General features: G+C 40.7%; 3 protein-coding genes across 3 annotated transcripts; 1 reads left to right on the plus strand and 2 right to left on the minus strand.

The window, feature by feature from the left end:
* On the plus strand, positions 1-862 carry LOC139364758 (hemoglobin embryonic subunit alpha-like). Its single transcript, XM_071101792.1, has 3 exons — positions 1-134; positions 239-446; positions 643-862. Exons 1-3 carry the CDS (start codon positions 1-3, stop codon positions 769-771), a joined length of 471 nt encoding a protein of 156 aa, XP_070957893.1. The 3' UTR covers positions 772-862.
* Positions 863-4,407: 3,545 nt separating this feature from the next.
* Positions 4,408-5,230, minus strand: LOC139364757 (hemoglobin subunit beta-like). The gene is made up of 3 exons (XM_071101791.1): positions 5,076-5,230; positions 4,744-4,966; positions 4,408-4,640 (listed from the first exon to the last, which is right to left on the minus strand). Exons 1-3 carry the CDS (start codon positions 5,165-5,167, stop codon positions 4,512-4,514), a joined length of 444 nt encoding a protein of 147 aa, XP_070957892.1. The 5' UTR covers positions 5,168-5,230; the 3' UTR covers positions 4,408-4,511.
* A 1,381-nt stretch (positions 5,231-6,611) lies between these two features.
* LOC139423957 (hemoglobin embryonic subunit alpha-like) lies at positions 6,612-7,614 on the minus strand. The gene is made up of 3 exons (XM_071175616.1): positions 7,466-7,614; positions 7,025-7,232; positions 6,612-6,849 (listed from the first exon to the last, which is right to left on the minus strand). Exons 1-3 carry the CDS (start codon positions 7,558-7,560, stop codon positions 6,721-6,723), a joined length of 432 nt encoding a protein of 143 aa, XP_071031717.1. The 5' UTR covers positions 7,561-7,614; the 3' UTR covers positions 6,612-6,720.
* Positions 7,615-13,819: the final 6,205 nt, after the last annotated feature.

Raw genomic sequence — 13,819 nt, forward strand, 5'->3', positions numbered from 1 at the left:
ATGACACCAGTAGTATCTTACGTCATAGAAACCGCTAGAATGAGTCTCACAGCCAAGGACAAACAGATCGTGACAGCCTTTTTTGGAAAGGTGTCTGGCAAAGCAGAGGATATCGGAAATGAGGCTCTCTCTAGGTATAGGTATCATTATATATTGAACGGATTGTTTTGTAACAGAGTTATGCCGTGCATTTACGCACGTTAAATTATAATACATGATCACATGCATTTATTTCCAGGACCCTGGTGGTGTACCCCCAGACCAAGACCTACTTCTCCCACTGGACGGACCTGAGCCCTGGCTCTGCTCCCGTCAAGAAGCACGGTCTGACCGTCATGGGAGGCGTCCTGGATGCCGTGACCAAGATCGACGACCTGACCGGTGGTCTTCTGACCCTCAGCGAGCTGCACGCCTTCACCCTGCGTGTGGATCCCGCCAACTTCAAGGTGACTAAATAACTTACTGAATCAATAAAACGATTCACCCTTTCTCAATATATCAGAGTGGCGACCGTGTCCAAATTTGAGCTCTATGTTTGTATTTTGTGAAGGTTCCAATTGAATCTTCAGAAACACTATCTTTCGCATATGGACTATGCCTAATGGCTTGATAATAATAACTCTATTCCCGCTACATCTACAGATCATCAACCACAACATTCTGGTGGTGCTAGCCATGATGTTCCCTGCTGACTTTACCCCTGAGGTACACGTGTCTGTGGACAAGTTCCTCGCCAAGTTGGCCCTGGCCCTTTCCGAGAAGTATCGTTAAAAGGCGAGAATATAAATCCTCTCGGTTTTCTGTGTTGATCATAAATGTGCACGTGTTGTATGATATGAATCATGGAATAAAAATACCGTCATCAACAACTGTTTATCTTTATCGTTTTTATTTAAAGGGAAAGCGGATTTTGCAATGTAATTAATTGTGTGGCGAAAACAGCCAGGCTTGGCATTATGCATCAATTAAACATGGCACAAAGGAACAGGTTTGGAGAGCCCTGTTATAACATGCGTATTCCAATTGCAACGTCTGCTTTTGCCAACACATGTTGTCTCAAGAACATTTTATATTTGTAATACCCTCAAACACCAAGTTAGGCATACCTCATTTCAAAATAGGCCATCATCACTGTCAATCGTGGCTGAGAGTTATTCATGTTTTACCGGCGAAACTGCATCTGCATTCAAATAACTTGATAGATCTCTATCAGTTTCATGGGAATAGTCTACGCATTTCGATCTTGTCGAATGACTGTTCAGAGCAGATGGTGTTAACAGACTATTAGCCTTTCTTGTATTTTGTTTCAATCTAAGCATCTATCCTGTTGAGTTTTGGCGCACAATACTTACATTTTTTTATTTTTTTTTACAAACCATTCTAAAATCTTATTAGAGATGATGAGGTGTTTTTGGTGCAACAGTAACATTAGCCTATCGGCCTATTATGCTATGCTATTATATTCGGTTCTGTTATGTAAACTGAAAAGTAATCGTTATGTGATCTTACGAGACATTGATTCAGCTTTGATCTAACTTTACTAAACGAGCACCATTGTGAGAAGTGATGATATTCTATTAGTAATAATAATAATAAGTGATGAGTAAAGACTATTAGTCATAGGCGACAGATCTTGAGGAGTGTTATTATAAACGATTGGAGTGCCCTTCATGGTTCCAAAATGACAGCGCAAAATAAACTTTGGATTTGATTAGCTTGAACACATGGTTAAAATATACCCTATTACAGAATAAAATATAACATACAGTGGGGCAAAAAAGTATTTAGTCAGCCACCAATTGTGCAAGTTCTCCCACTTAAAAAGATGAGAGAGGCCTGTAATTTTCATCATAGGTACACTTCAACTATGACAGACAAAATGAGAAAAAAAATGCAGAAAATCACATTGTAGGATTTTTAATGAATTTATTTGCAAATTATGGTGGAAAATAAGTATTTGGTCAATAACAAAAGTTTATATCAATACTTTGTTATATACCCTTTGTTGGCAATGACAGAGGTCAAACGTTTTCTGTAAGTCTTCACAAGGTTTTCACACACTGTTGCTGTTATTTTGGCCCATTCCTCCATGCAGATCTCCTCTAGAGCAGTGGTGTTTTGGGGCTGTTGCTGGGCAACACGGACTTTCAACTCCCTCCAAAGATTTTCTATGGGGTTGAGATCTGGAGACTGGCTAGGCCACTCCAGGACCTTGAAATGCTTCTTACGAAGCCACTCCTTCGTTGCCCGGGCGGTGTGTTTGGGATCATTGTCATGCTGAAAGACCCAGCCACGTTTCATCTTCAATGCCCTTCCTGATGGAAGGAGGTTTTCACTCAAAATCTCACGATACATGGCCCCATTCATTCTTTCCTTTACATGGATCAGTCGTCCTGGTCCCTTTGCAGAAAAACAGCCCCAAAGCATGATGTTTCCACCCCCATGCTTCACAGTATGTATGGTGTTCTTTGGATGCAACTCAGCATTCTTTGTCCTCCAAACACAATGAGTTGAGTTTTTACCAAAAAGTTATATTTTGGTTTCATTTGACCACATGACATTCTCCCAATCTTCTTCTGGATCATCCAAATGCTCTCTAGCAAACTTCAGACGGGCCTGGACATGTACTGGCTTAAGCAGGGGGACACGTCTGGCATTGCAGGATTTGAGTCCCTGGCGGCGTAGTGTGTTACTGATGGTAGGCTTTGTTACTTTGGTCCCAGCTCTCTGCTGGTCATTCACTAGGTCCCCCGTGTGGTTCTGGGATTTTTGCTCACCGTTCTTGTGATCATTTTGACCCCACGGGGTGAGATCTTGCGTGGAGCCCCAGATTGAGGGAGATTATCAGTGGTCTTGTATGTCTTCCATTTCCTAATAATTGCTCCCACAGTTGATTTCTTCAAACCAAGCTGCTTACCTATTGCAGATTCAGTCTTCCCAGCCTGGTGCATGTCTACAATTTTGTTTCTGGTGTCCTTTGACAGCTCTTTGGTCTTGGCCATAGTGGAGTTTGGAGTGTGACTGTTTGAGGTTGTGGACAGGTGTCTTTTATACTGATAACAAGTTCAAACAGGTGCCATTAATACAGGTAACGAGTGGAGGACAGAGGAGCCTCTTAAAGAAGAAGTTACAGGTCTGTGAGAGCCAGAAATCTTGCTTGTTTGTAGGTGACCAAATACTTATTTTCCACCATCATTTGCAAATAAAGCCATTAAAAATCCTACAATGAGATTTTCTGGATTTTTTTTCTTATTTTGTCTGTCATAGTTGAAGTGTACGTATGATGAAAATTACAGGCCTCTTTCATCTTTTTAAGTGGGAGAACTTGCACAATTGGTGGCTGACTAAATACTTTTTTGCCCCACTGTAGGGTAAATAATCAATTCATATAATTTATTTGCAAAGATTTAATCAATGAATCAAGTGATCAAATGGTGATCATAAATCATTACTATGTAGAATTGCAGGAAATTAGTTTTAAAACATCCATACAATCATGCTTTTGGTGTGGTGTATTTATGCATCTCAATAAACTATAATCTAAATGCATTATTACTTCCAACTTGGCCCAATATACATTTCAATTTCCCCACCACGAGATAGCCTACCAAGCTAGAACATTTAACCTTTATTTAACGAGGCAAGTCAGTTAATAACAAATTATTATTTTACAATGACGGCCTACCCCGGCCAAACCCTCACCTAACCCGGACGACGCTGGGCAAATTGTGCGCCACCCTATGCCCTGCGTCTAAACCGATAGCCAATACAGGCTAAATATCTTAAGCAGGGCTACGGCAACTTGCAGGGAGGGTCCGGCTCCTGGGCTTTGTAGTGGCCACTCTGGTTTGGGTGTCCTCAGCGTTGCTGTGACCAAGTGTTCACATATCGTTCTGGGTTCCAATGCGCAATAGCAGGTCGGATGGAGTTTTATGAACATCAATGCAGACACAGTTAATTTAGATTTTATTTTATATACGTTCTGAAGCTCTTAACTTCTCATGCCTTCAACCGGCCTCCCCAGTTCACACATGTAGCCTACAGAGAGGACAGGGAAGAAACATCCATTTACCTACCTCTAGGCTGCTGTAGCCTACACATTTATTGGGTTTGTCATTCTAACGCTATTTATGGAATTTAGCCCTCATGTATGTTGTCACAGTTCATATGTGTGAAATGTATTTTAGGACAATATTTGTGCTTTAGGTTGGACAGAAAATTGGGTGCTTTGGAAGCGTACCAGTTGAAATAAGCTGCACAACTTATAGATTTATGTAAACCACAAAAACAAATCTATATGTAGTCCTATTGACGTGGACCTTTCATTTGTTTAAAATATATGTTAATGTAGGCCATACGTGTTGACATACGAATACATAATGAAAGCGATGACAAATATGTTTTCGATTTAGCACTTTATTTTTCCTTCAGAATCGATACATCTGTTTTGAGACATGCAATGAAGGGCGCCGGATGCTGCTCTGTTTATGTTGACGCAGGCAACGAACGCTCTAGTGGTACTGTCTGCACAGGGAGCACACCACGATGGCTAGGAACTTCTGGAAAGCACCCTGGACGTCAGCGGTGAAGGCAGCACCCATTCTCGCAGCAACGACAATAGTAAGGCAGTCAGCCAGCAGCTGCAAAAGAAATTAGCAAATGGACATGTAAGAAAACGCATTCTACCATACTATTTTAATAGATAGGCAAGTGCCTTGTGTGAAGTAGGACATTTAACTTTACCCGGAAGTTGTCGGGATCCACGCGCAGTTTCTCGGAGTGCAGCACGCTCAGCTCTGTGAAGGTGGCCTTGATGTTATCCATGTTCTTGACAGCCAGGACCAGTCCTTGCAGGACAGTCTTTCCGTGAGCGGCGACCTTGGGGTTTCCCTGGATGGCAGCGGCGTTGGAGAGGTTTCCGAAGTTACCAAAATACCTCTGGGTCCAGGGGTACACGATCAGACACCTGTAAGTCAATAATGGAATTATGAGTGACTACATTAATCATATAATATGCACGAGGTTCAATGTAAATGTAGGCCTATTTTCAAGGAGGTATGAAAAAGAGCAAAGACCTGGAAAGAGCCGCGGGCCCCACGTCATCGTAGTCCATCTTCCCGAAGATGCTCTGGATTGTTTGGCGCTCGAAGTCTGTCCACTGAACCATATTGACGTTTGGGTAGGTATCACTCAATATGATATGTACTGTTCATGCTACTGAAGGGACAGCTTATATACGCGTTTTGTCTCCACACCAAAAGCTAACTATTGGTTTAGCTGTTTTGAGTGGGCTGGGTTAACAATGTTTTGTAGAAATTCATTGCAGTACCACGCCAGCCCATTCATAGCCCACTGTAAATTACAACGACCGAAAGGAACAAATCACCAAGACAGGGACGATAGTTCTCATGTGCCTTTTATGTTAATTCATTAATGACCATCATTATTTATTACCAATTCATATTTGAAATTATTTAAGTGGCGTTGGTGGAAATGTGGACAGTTTAATGTCCTGTAACTGCCGATGTATAGACAAATAATTCATACTTTTGTTTTCAGAAAGTCAAATTAAGAAAAAGTTCTGCCAAAAGCCGATAAAGAAAATATGTTGCCTGCCTTTTATTTTATTTCATTTAGGCCTAATAAAACATCTATTATTATACATTTATTTTTGTAATAATTTAGTTTCCTACCATTAATCTAAATGTTATTATGATAAAGCATGTTTTCATTCACAATACATGTATTTATTATTGTATTTTATTGAATAATATGACAAGTACGATATCAAGATGTGTGTGCCTATGTTTTTTTCAAGCAAGTGCAAGTTTGAGCAATTATTTAAATAATGATTGTTGTATAATATTAAATGGTGCAAACTAACCTATATCTATCTATAAATGACCTATTGTAGTTATAAGAGCTGGGCCATTCTCATGTAAAATTTGGGTGAGAAATCTAATCCAAGACCAGTGCTTCTGGCTTATTGATTATTAGACCAGTGCTTCTGGCTTATTGATTATTAGACCAGTGCTTCTGGCTTATTGATTATTAGACCAGTGCTTCTGGCTTATTGATTATTAGACCAGTGCTTCTGGCTTATTGATTATTAGACCAGTGCTTCTGGCTTATTGATTATTTAATGAAATAATAACCTGGTCTAAATACTGGTAATGTAGGCACCCAGAAGACAAACAGTAATGACTTATATCATATAAGGATGTAAGGTCATATCATTTATTTCACCTTTATTTAACCAGGTAGGCCATTTACAACGACCTGGCCAAGATAAAGAAAAGCAAAGCAGTGCGACAAAAACAACAACACAGAGTTGCACATAAACAAACCTACAGTCATAATGATTGTGATGTAATAATGGTAGCCAAACAATTATAATAATGATCATAATAATGATAATGAAGGTGGTGGTTACCTATCACTATAATAATTGCTATTACTATTAATGGCATTGTGGACCCACAGTGGAGTAGTGGAAGTTTCAACTTTGTGGATAGTGGATATTGTGTAATTATTTCACAATCAATAATCTAGGTCTATCAATTAAATAAATAAGTAGCTAAACGTAAAAAAAACATATAGCCTACGATTAATCACCAAGGACAACAACGTTTCAGATTCGATCGTAGGATTCATTTATTGCATCTTTTCATTTAAATTGGCACCCTACAAAGATTGTCAAGTGGAAATCTGGCTCATTGCCTAACGGTACTTCTCAGACAGAGCCAGGGCCAACTGGGCCAGAAACTTGTCCGTGGCCACGTGCACCTCAGGGGTGAAGTCGTCAGGGAACATCATGGCCAGCGTCACCAGCATGTTGTGGTTGAAGATCTGGGGATGTGAAGAGAGAGCAGAAACAATATTAGAAGCATATTTCACGAGTATGTTTCTGAAGATTGAAATCCATACATTAAGCTATTACAGTATTCAAACTTCAACGGTTACTAATGGAAAAAGCTACTAGTGAGAAAGAAAACAAGTACATTTTTAAAAACTATTTACTAACCTTGAAGTTGGCAGGATCCACTCTCAACATGAAGGCGTGCAACTCGCTGAGGGTAAGAAGACCAGCACTAAGGTCGTCAATCTTCTCAATGGCACCCAGGACACCTCCCATGACTGTCCCACCGTGCTTCCTGACAGGGGCAGAGCCGGGGCTCAGGTCCTTCCAATGGGAGAAATATGTCTTGGTCTGGGGGTACACCACCAGCGTCCTGGGAGGTTGAAAACATACGTCGGTTATGCGTGGCATGTTTCTCGTTGTACTATACGACCCCACTCTTTTAACTTGATATGAATTGGAAAAAGAGAGTTCCATTTACGCGCGAGTACCATTTTTTCGCACGTGTATGGTAAGGAGTTTTCAACCATTCACAAGTTATTCAAAGGTCTTAAATAATTGTAGTGATCAATTACTTGTAGTAAATAATTAAATAATTGTAACTACCTGGAAAGTGCCTCGTTGCCAACATCCTCTGCCCTGCCGGCAACCTTGCCAAAAAAGGCCTTGACAATTGCCTTGTCCTTAGCGGAGAGACTCATTGTTGCTTCAACTTCTTGACTTGCTGCCAATCAACTCAATAGAGTTTACCGTTTCGGGGCTCTTTTTATGTATTGTCTTGTCTGCCCAAGCACAACGCTGCTGCCCAGAAACCACCTCCAAAAGAGACCCGTTGGTTATCTCTTATCATAGCGCGTCATCTTAGTTGTTTACAACTCATGGCACACAGCCAAGTATAGATAAAATAAGTCATGGGTGCATGGCAAGGTTATTCAGCCGTTATTTTCTTCTTTCTTTTAGAAGATTTCTTCTCATTACTTTATTTTGAATGTTATGAATATCGCTGGCATAAACAGAATAAACTAATTTTGAATGACATACCGACAGTAGGAAAGATGAGCATATCTTCTTTTTAACGATGTCAACTGTATTTCTCAACTCCGAATATTGAGCCAAACAACACTCACTGGTCTATCTGACCTATGCTTTGGAAAAGGACCCGCTAATAGGCTCGTGCTGCAAGTGCTGCTGGCTGCTGTTAATCTTTCTTGACTTGGACATCCATTTTTGCCATCCTTTGTTTATTGAGCTAAACAGCTGCTTTTAGTGAAAATGTGTTTGGAGTTTACACTTCCTCTTCCACCTCATTCCCAAATCATGGGCATTAATATGGAGTTGGTTCCCCCTTTGCTGCTATAACAGCCTCCACTCTTCTGGGAAGGCTTTCCACTAGAAGTAGGAACATTGCTGTGGGGACTTGCTTCCATTCAGACACAAGAGCATTAGTGAGGTCGGGCACTGATTTGGGCTATAAGGCCTGGCTTGCAGTCGGCATTTCAATTAATCCCATAGGTGTTCAATAGGGTTGAGGTCAAGGCGCCGAAGCTTGGCATTGTGCATGGTGATCTTAGACTTGTATGCGGCTGCTCGGCCATGGAAACCCATTTCATGAAACTCCTGACGAACAGTTGTTGTGCTGACATTGCTTCCAGAGGCAGTTTGGAATTCCAGATTGAGTGTTGCAAACCAAGGACAGACAATTTTTTACACGTTATGCTCTTCAGCACTCGGTGGTCCCGTTCTGTGAGCTTGTGTGGCCTACCACTTCGTGGCTGAGCCGTTGTTGCTCCTAGACTTTTCCACTTCACAATAAACAGCACTTACAGTTGACCAGGGCAGCTTTAGCAGAGCAGAAATTTGACAAACTGACCTGTTGAAAAGGTGGCATCCTATGACTGTGCCACGTTGAAAGTCACTGAGCTCTTCAGTAAGGCCATTCTACTGCCAATGTTTGAATATGGAGATTGCATGGCGGTGTGCTTGATTTCAAACACCTGTCAGCAACGCGTGTGGCTGAAATAGCCGAACCCACTAATTTGAAGGAGTGTCCACATAGTGTACTTTTGCATATACAGTATAGTGTATCATTCACCTGATCATAAGACAAGATGTGGATTTTTCCCCCGCTAACTTACTGTGGGGGTCCTTGGGCCGCCGGTTAACCTGGCACATGGTCCCTGGGCGAGAACATTTTGAAGACCCCTGGCTCCTGGAGATATGGAGATTGAATGAAAATGGGTAAAACTCCCATTGAAAAGCAGCAGACCACAACAATTCAGAGCTGGACGCATAGTCAGTAGGGTCAAAGCCTGTGTCACAATTTAAGCTGTAAATATGAGTACTAATGGACGTGCCTAAAACAAATTAACAATACATTTTTCCTCATTGATTTACATCCAAGAGAATACTGCTGTTGTAAATAAATGACTAACGTTACAATCGTTTCCTTTTCCCAACTGCTGGGCGACTGCCTCACCATTGTTCTGGCCTGCCAGATGGGGCACGCCTTCATGCCAGACGTCCAAGCGGCCTGGCAGAAGTTCCTGACCGTGGTCGTCTCTGCGCTAGGCAGAGAGTACTACTAAAGACATGTTCTATAGTGAAATACACACACACACACACATATATACAGTGGTGCAAAAAAGTATTTAGTCAGCCACCAATTGTGCAAGTTCTCCCACTTAAACAGATGAGAGAGGCCTGTAATTTTCATCATAGGTACACTTCAACTATGACAGACGAAATGAGAAAAAAAAATCCAGAAAATCACATTGTAGGATTTTTAATGGATTTATTTGCAAATTATGGTGGAAAATAAGTATTTGGTCAATAACAAAAGTTTATCTCAATACTTTGTTATATACCCTTTGTTGGCAATGACAGAGGTCAAACGTTTTCTGTAAGTCTTCACAAGGTTTTCACACACTGTTGCTGGTATTTTGGCCCATTCCTCCATGCAGATCTCCTCTAGAGCAATGATGTTTGGGGGCTGTTGCTGGGCAACACGGACTTTCAACTCCCTCCAAAGATTTTCTATGGGGTTGAGATCTGGAGACTGGCTAGGCCACTCCAGGACATTGAAATGCTTCTTACGAAGCCACTCCTTCGTTGCTCGGGCGGTGTGTTTGGGATCATTGTCATGCTGAAAGACCCAGCCACGTTTCATATTCAATGCCCTTGCTGATGGAAGGAGGTTTTCACTCAAAATCTCTGCTGGTCATTCACTAGGTCCCCCGTGTGGTTCTGGGATTTTTGCTCACCGTTCTTATGATCATTTTGACCCCACGGGGTGAGATCTTGCGTGGAGCCCCAGATCGAGGGAGATTATCAGTGGTCTTGTATGTCTTCCACTTCTTAATAATTGCTCCCACAGTTGATTTCTTCAACCCAAGCTGCTTACCTATTGCAGATCCAGTCTTCCCAGCCTGGTGCATGTCTACAATTTTGTTTCTGGTGTCCTTTGACAACTCTTTGGTCTTGGCCATAGTGGAGTTTGGAGTGTTTGAGGTTGTGGACAGGTGTCTTTTATACCGATAACAAGTTCAAACAGGTGCCATTAATACAGGTAACGAGTGGAGGACAGATGGCCTCTTAAAGAAGAAGTTGCAGGTCTGTGAGAGCCAGAAATCTTGCTTGTTTGTAGGTGACCAAATACTTATTTTCCACCATAATTTGCAAATAAATTCCTAAAAAATCCTACAATGTGATTTTTTTTCTTCTCATTTCATCTGTCATCGTTGAAGTGTACCTATGATGAAAATTACAGGCCTCTCTCATCTTTTTAAGTGGGAGAACTTGCACAATTGGTGGCTGACTAAATACTTTTTTTGCACCACTGTATATATTATTATAGAAGACATTTTGTATGAATAATAAAATATATTGTTAAGCACACATCCATGCTCTTCACTTTATTCTGTTTAATGGGGCAGTAAAATAGGAACCATTACAAAATGTAGCCAAGCCTACTTTAACTCTAATGCCGTTGGCCTAAGTGAGATTGAGAAACCTCTCTTTGACGCTGGGGTCACGAGAGAGAGATTTGGTCAAATAGCCCATACACCTACCTCTCTTTGACGCTGGGGTCACGAGAGAGAGATTTGGTCAAATAGCCCATACACCTACCTCTCTTTGACGCTGGGGTCACGAGAGAGAGATTTGGTCAAATATCACATGCAGCAACAAATTCTGATCAACGGAATAATCAATATATTGATCAGTATTGTGTTATTATAGTAATTATATCAAAACAGTCCTTGTTTTCTAATACACTACCGTAGGAAAATTAAGGTAGTCTATCATGATGCCCAGGTTAACTTGTACCTGCCTCAGGTAGGTGCAATTTGCATATACAGTATCAGGCAAAGTTTGGACACGCCTACTCATTCAAGGGTTTTTCTATATTTTTACTATTTTCTACATTGTAGAATAATAGTGAAGACATCACAACTATGAAATAACACATATTGAATCATGTAGTAACCAAAAAAGTGTTAAACAAATCAAAATATATTTGATATTTGAGATTCTTCAAAGTAGCCACCCTTGACAGCTTTGCACACGCTTGGCATTTGTATGTAACCTTTATTTAACTAGGAAAGTAAGTTAAGAACTAATTATTATTTACAATGACGGCCTACCGGGGAACAGTGGGTTAACTGCCTTGTTCAGGGGCAGAACGACAAATCAGGGATTCGATCCAGCAACCTTTCGGTTTCTGGCTCGCCACTGTAACCACTACCGCATTCACTCAACCAGCTTCACCTGGAATGCTTTTCTAACAGTCTTGAAGGAGTTCCCATACATGCTAAGCACTTGTTGGCTGCTTTTCCTTCACTCTGCGGTCCAACTCATCCCAATCCATCTCAATTTGGTGGAGGCCAGGTCATCTGATGCAGCACACCATCACTCTCCTCCTTGGTAAAATAGCCCTTACACAGCCTGGAAGTGTGTTGGGTCATTGTCCTGTTGAAAAACAAATGATAGTCCCACTAAGCCCAAACCATATGGGATGGCGATTGCTGCAGAATGCTGTGGTAGCCATGCTGGCTAAGTGTGCCTTGAATTTCAAAATAAATCACAAACAGTGTCACCAGCAAAGCAACCCCACACCTCCTCCTCCATGCACATGCAGAGGTCATCCGTTCACCTAGTCTGCATCTCACAAAGACTCATCAGACCAAAGGACAGATTTCCACCAGTCTAATGTCCATTGCTCATGCTTCTCGGAGCAAGCAAGTCTCTTATTCTTTTTGATGTCCTTTAGTAGTGGTTTCTTTGCAGCAATTTGACCATGAAGGCCTGATTCACGCACGTCTCCTCTGAACAGTTAATGTTGAGATGTGTCTGTTACTTGAACTCTGTGAAGCATTTTTTTGGGCTGCAATTTCTGAGGCTGGTAATTCTAATGAACTTATTTTCTACAGCAAAGGTAACTCTGGGTCTTCCTTTCCTGTGGCAGTCCTCATGAGAGTCAGTTTCATCATAGCTCTTGATGGTTTTTGTGACTGCACTTTCAGAAACTTTCAAAGTTCTTGAAATTTTCCACATTGACTGACCTTCATGTCATAAAGTAATGATGGACTGTCGTTTCTCTTTGCTTGTTTGAGCTTTTCTTTCCTTAATTTGGACTTGGTCTTTTACCAAATAATCTTCTGTATATCACCCCTACCTTGTCACAACACAACTGATTGGCTCGAACACATTAAGAAGGAAAGGAATTCCACAAATTCACTTTTAACAAGGCACACTTGTTAATTGAAATGCATTCTGGGTGACTACCATATGAAGCTGGTTGAGAGAATGCCAAGAGTGTGCAAAGCTGTCATCAAGGCCAAGGGTGGCTACTTTGAAGAATCTCAAATGTGAAGTAAATGTGTATTCGTTTAACACTTTTTTGATTACTACATGATTCCATATCTGTTATTTCATAGTTTTAATGTCTTCACTAGTATTCTACAATGTTGAAAATATTAAAAATAAAGAAAAACCCTAGAATGAGTAGGTGTGTCCAAACTTTTGACTGATAACGTGCATAGACCTATAAAACCAACACACAATTACAAAGGAATTGAATGTGAATTTCAACTTGTCTAGCAATGAGCTCATTTTTGGATGATTTGGTGCTCTAACAAGAGGTGGGGCACATTGATAAGGTCATCTATCTCTGTCTTTGCTTATCTCAAAGAAACATGCTTCAGGTTTATTACACTGTTCTGGTTCCACCCTAGTCGCTCAGTTAGCGTGGCACTGGCATTGCACGTATGTACTTCGAATCAGATAATATTTCCGGGATAGTATGCCCTACGACATCAGAGTCACTTTCATTGTTTGACGTCAATTGGCTTTTAAAGCACATTTAGGCACATTCTGAACATTTTACCTTTTTTGTAAGAAAGTCATGCTGATTGTCATTATCCTGTTCGTACTATGGGCCATACATGGGGCATTCATTGGCCATACAATCTAAATTTCATCAATGCTATACTGTTTCACTTATTTATTTAACATTTTTGTATCACAATGAAGGTACATTTCGTAATTTCACATAACTCTTTAAAATCGACATATCAATAGACCAGCAAATCAATCAAACAATGGGGTCAACTGTGTCAAAATGTAAAACATGATTGATTTTTCTGAGGCAAAATCTATATTCTTCGATGACATAGCTAAATCAAGAAGAACATGTTAACAACTTACAACTTTAGTTTAAAATAGGCCTATGTGTCACATACAATAGGCATACCATTGGAAATCGTAATGGAACATTTTTAATGCACGAGGTAATGATTAATAGACCAGATTCAAGTGTTTATAATGTTGATGGCATTGGCAGCAGGCGATTTGATTTTGAAAAGGGGTTTATAGGCAGCCTGAGCATTGCGTTGCGCAGTGGATTTTGGTTATTTGCCAAAGTGGAAGTCTGCTTTTTTTGATGGTTTTGCTTTTGTTGTTTTT

This window comes from Oncorhynchus clarkii, chromosome 13 (assembly GCF_045791955.1).
Source record: "Oncorhynchus clarkii lewisi isolate Uvic-CL-2024 chromosome 13, UVic_Ocla_1.0, whole genome shotgun sequence".
Taxonomy (NCBI): domain Eukaryota; kingdom Metazoa; phylum Chordata; class Actinopteri; order Salmoniformes; family Salmonidae; genus Oncorhynchus; species Oncorhynchus clarkii.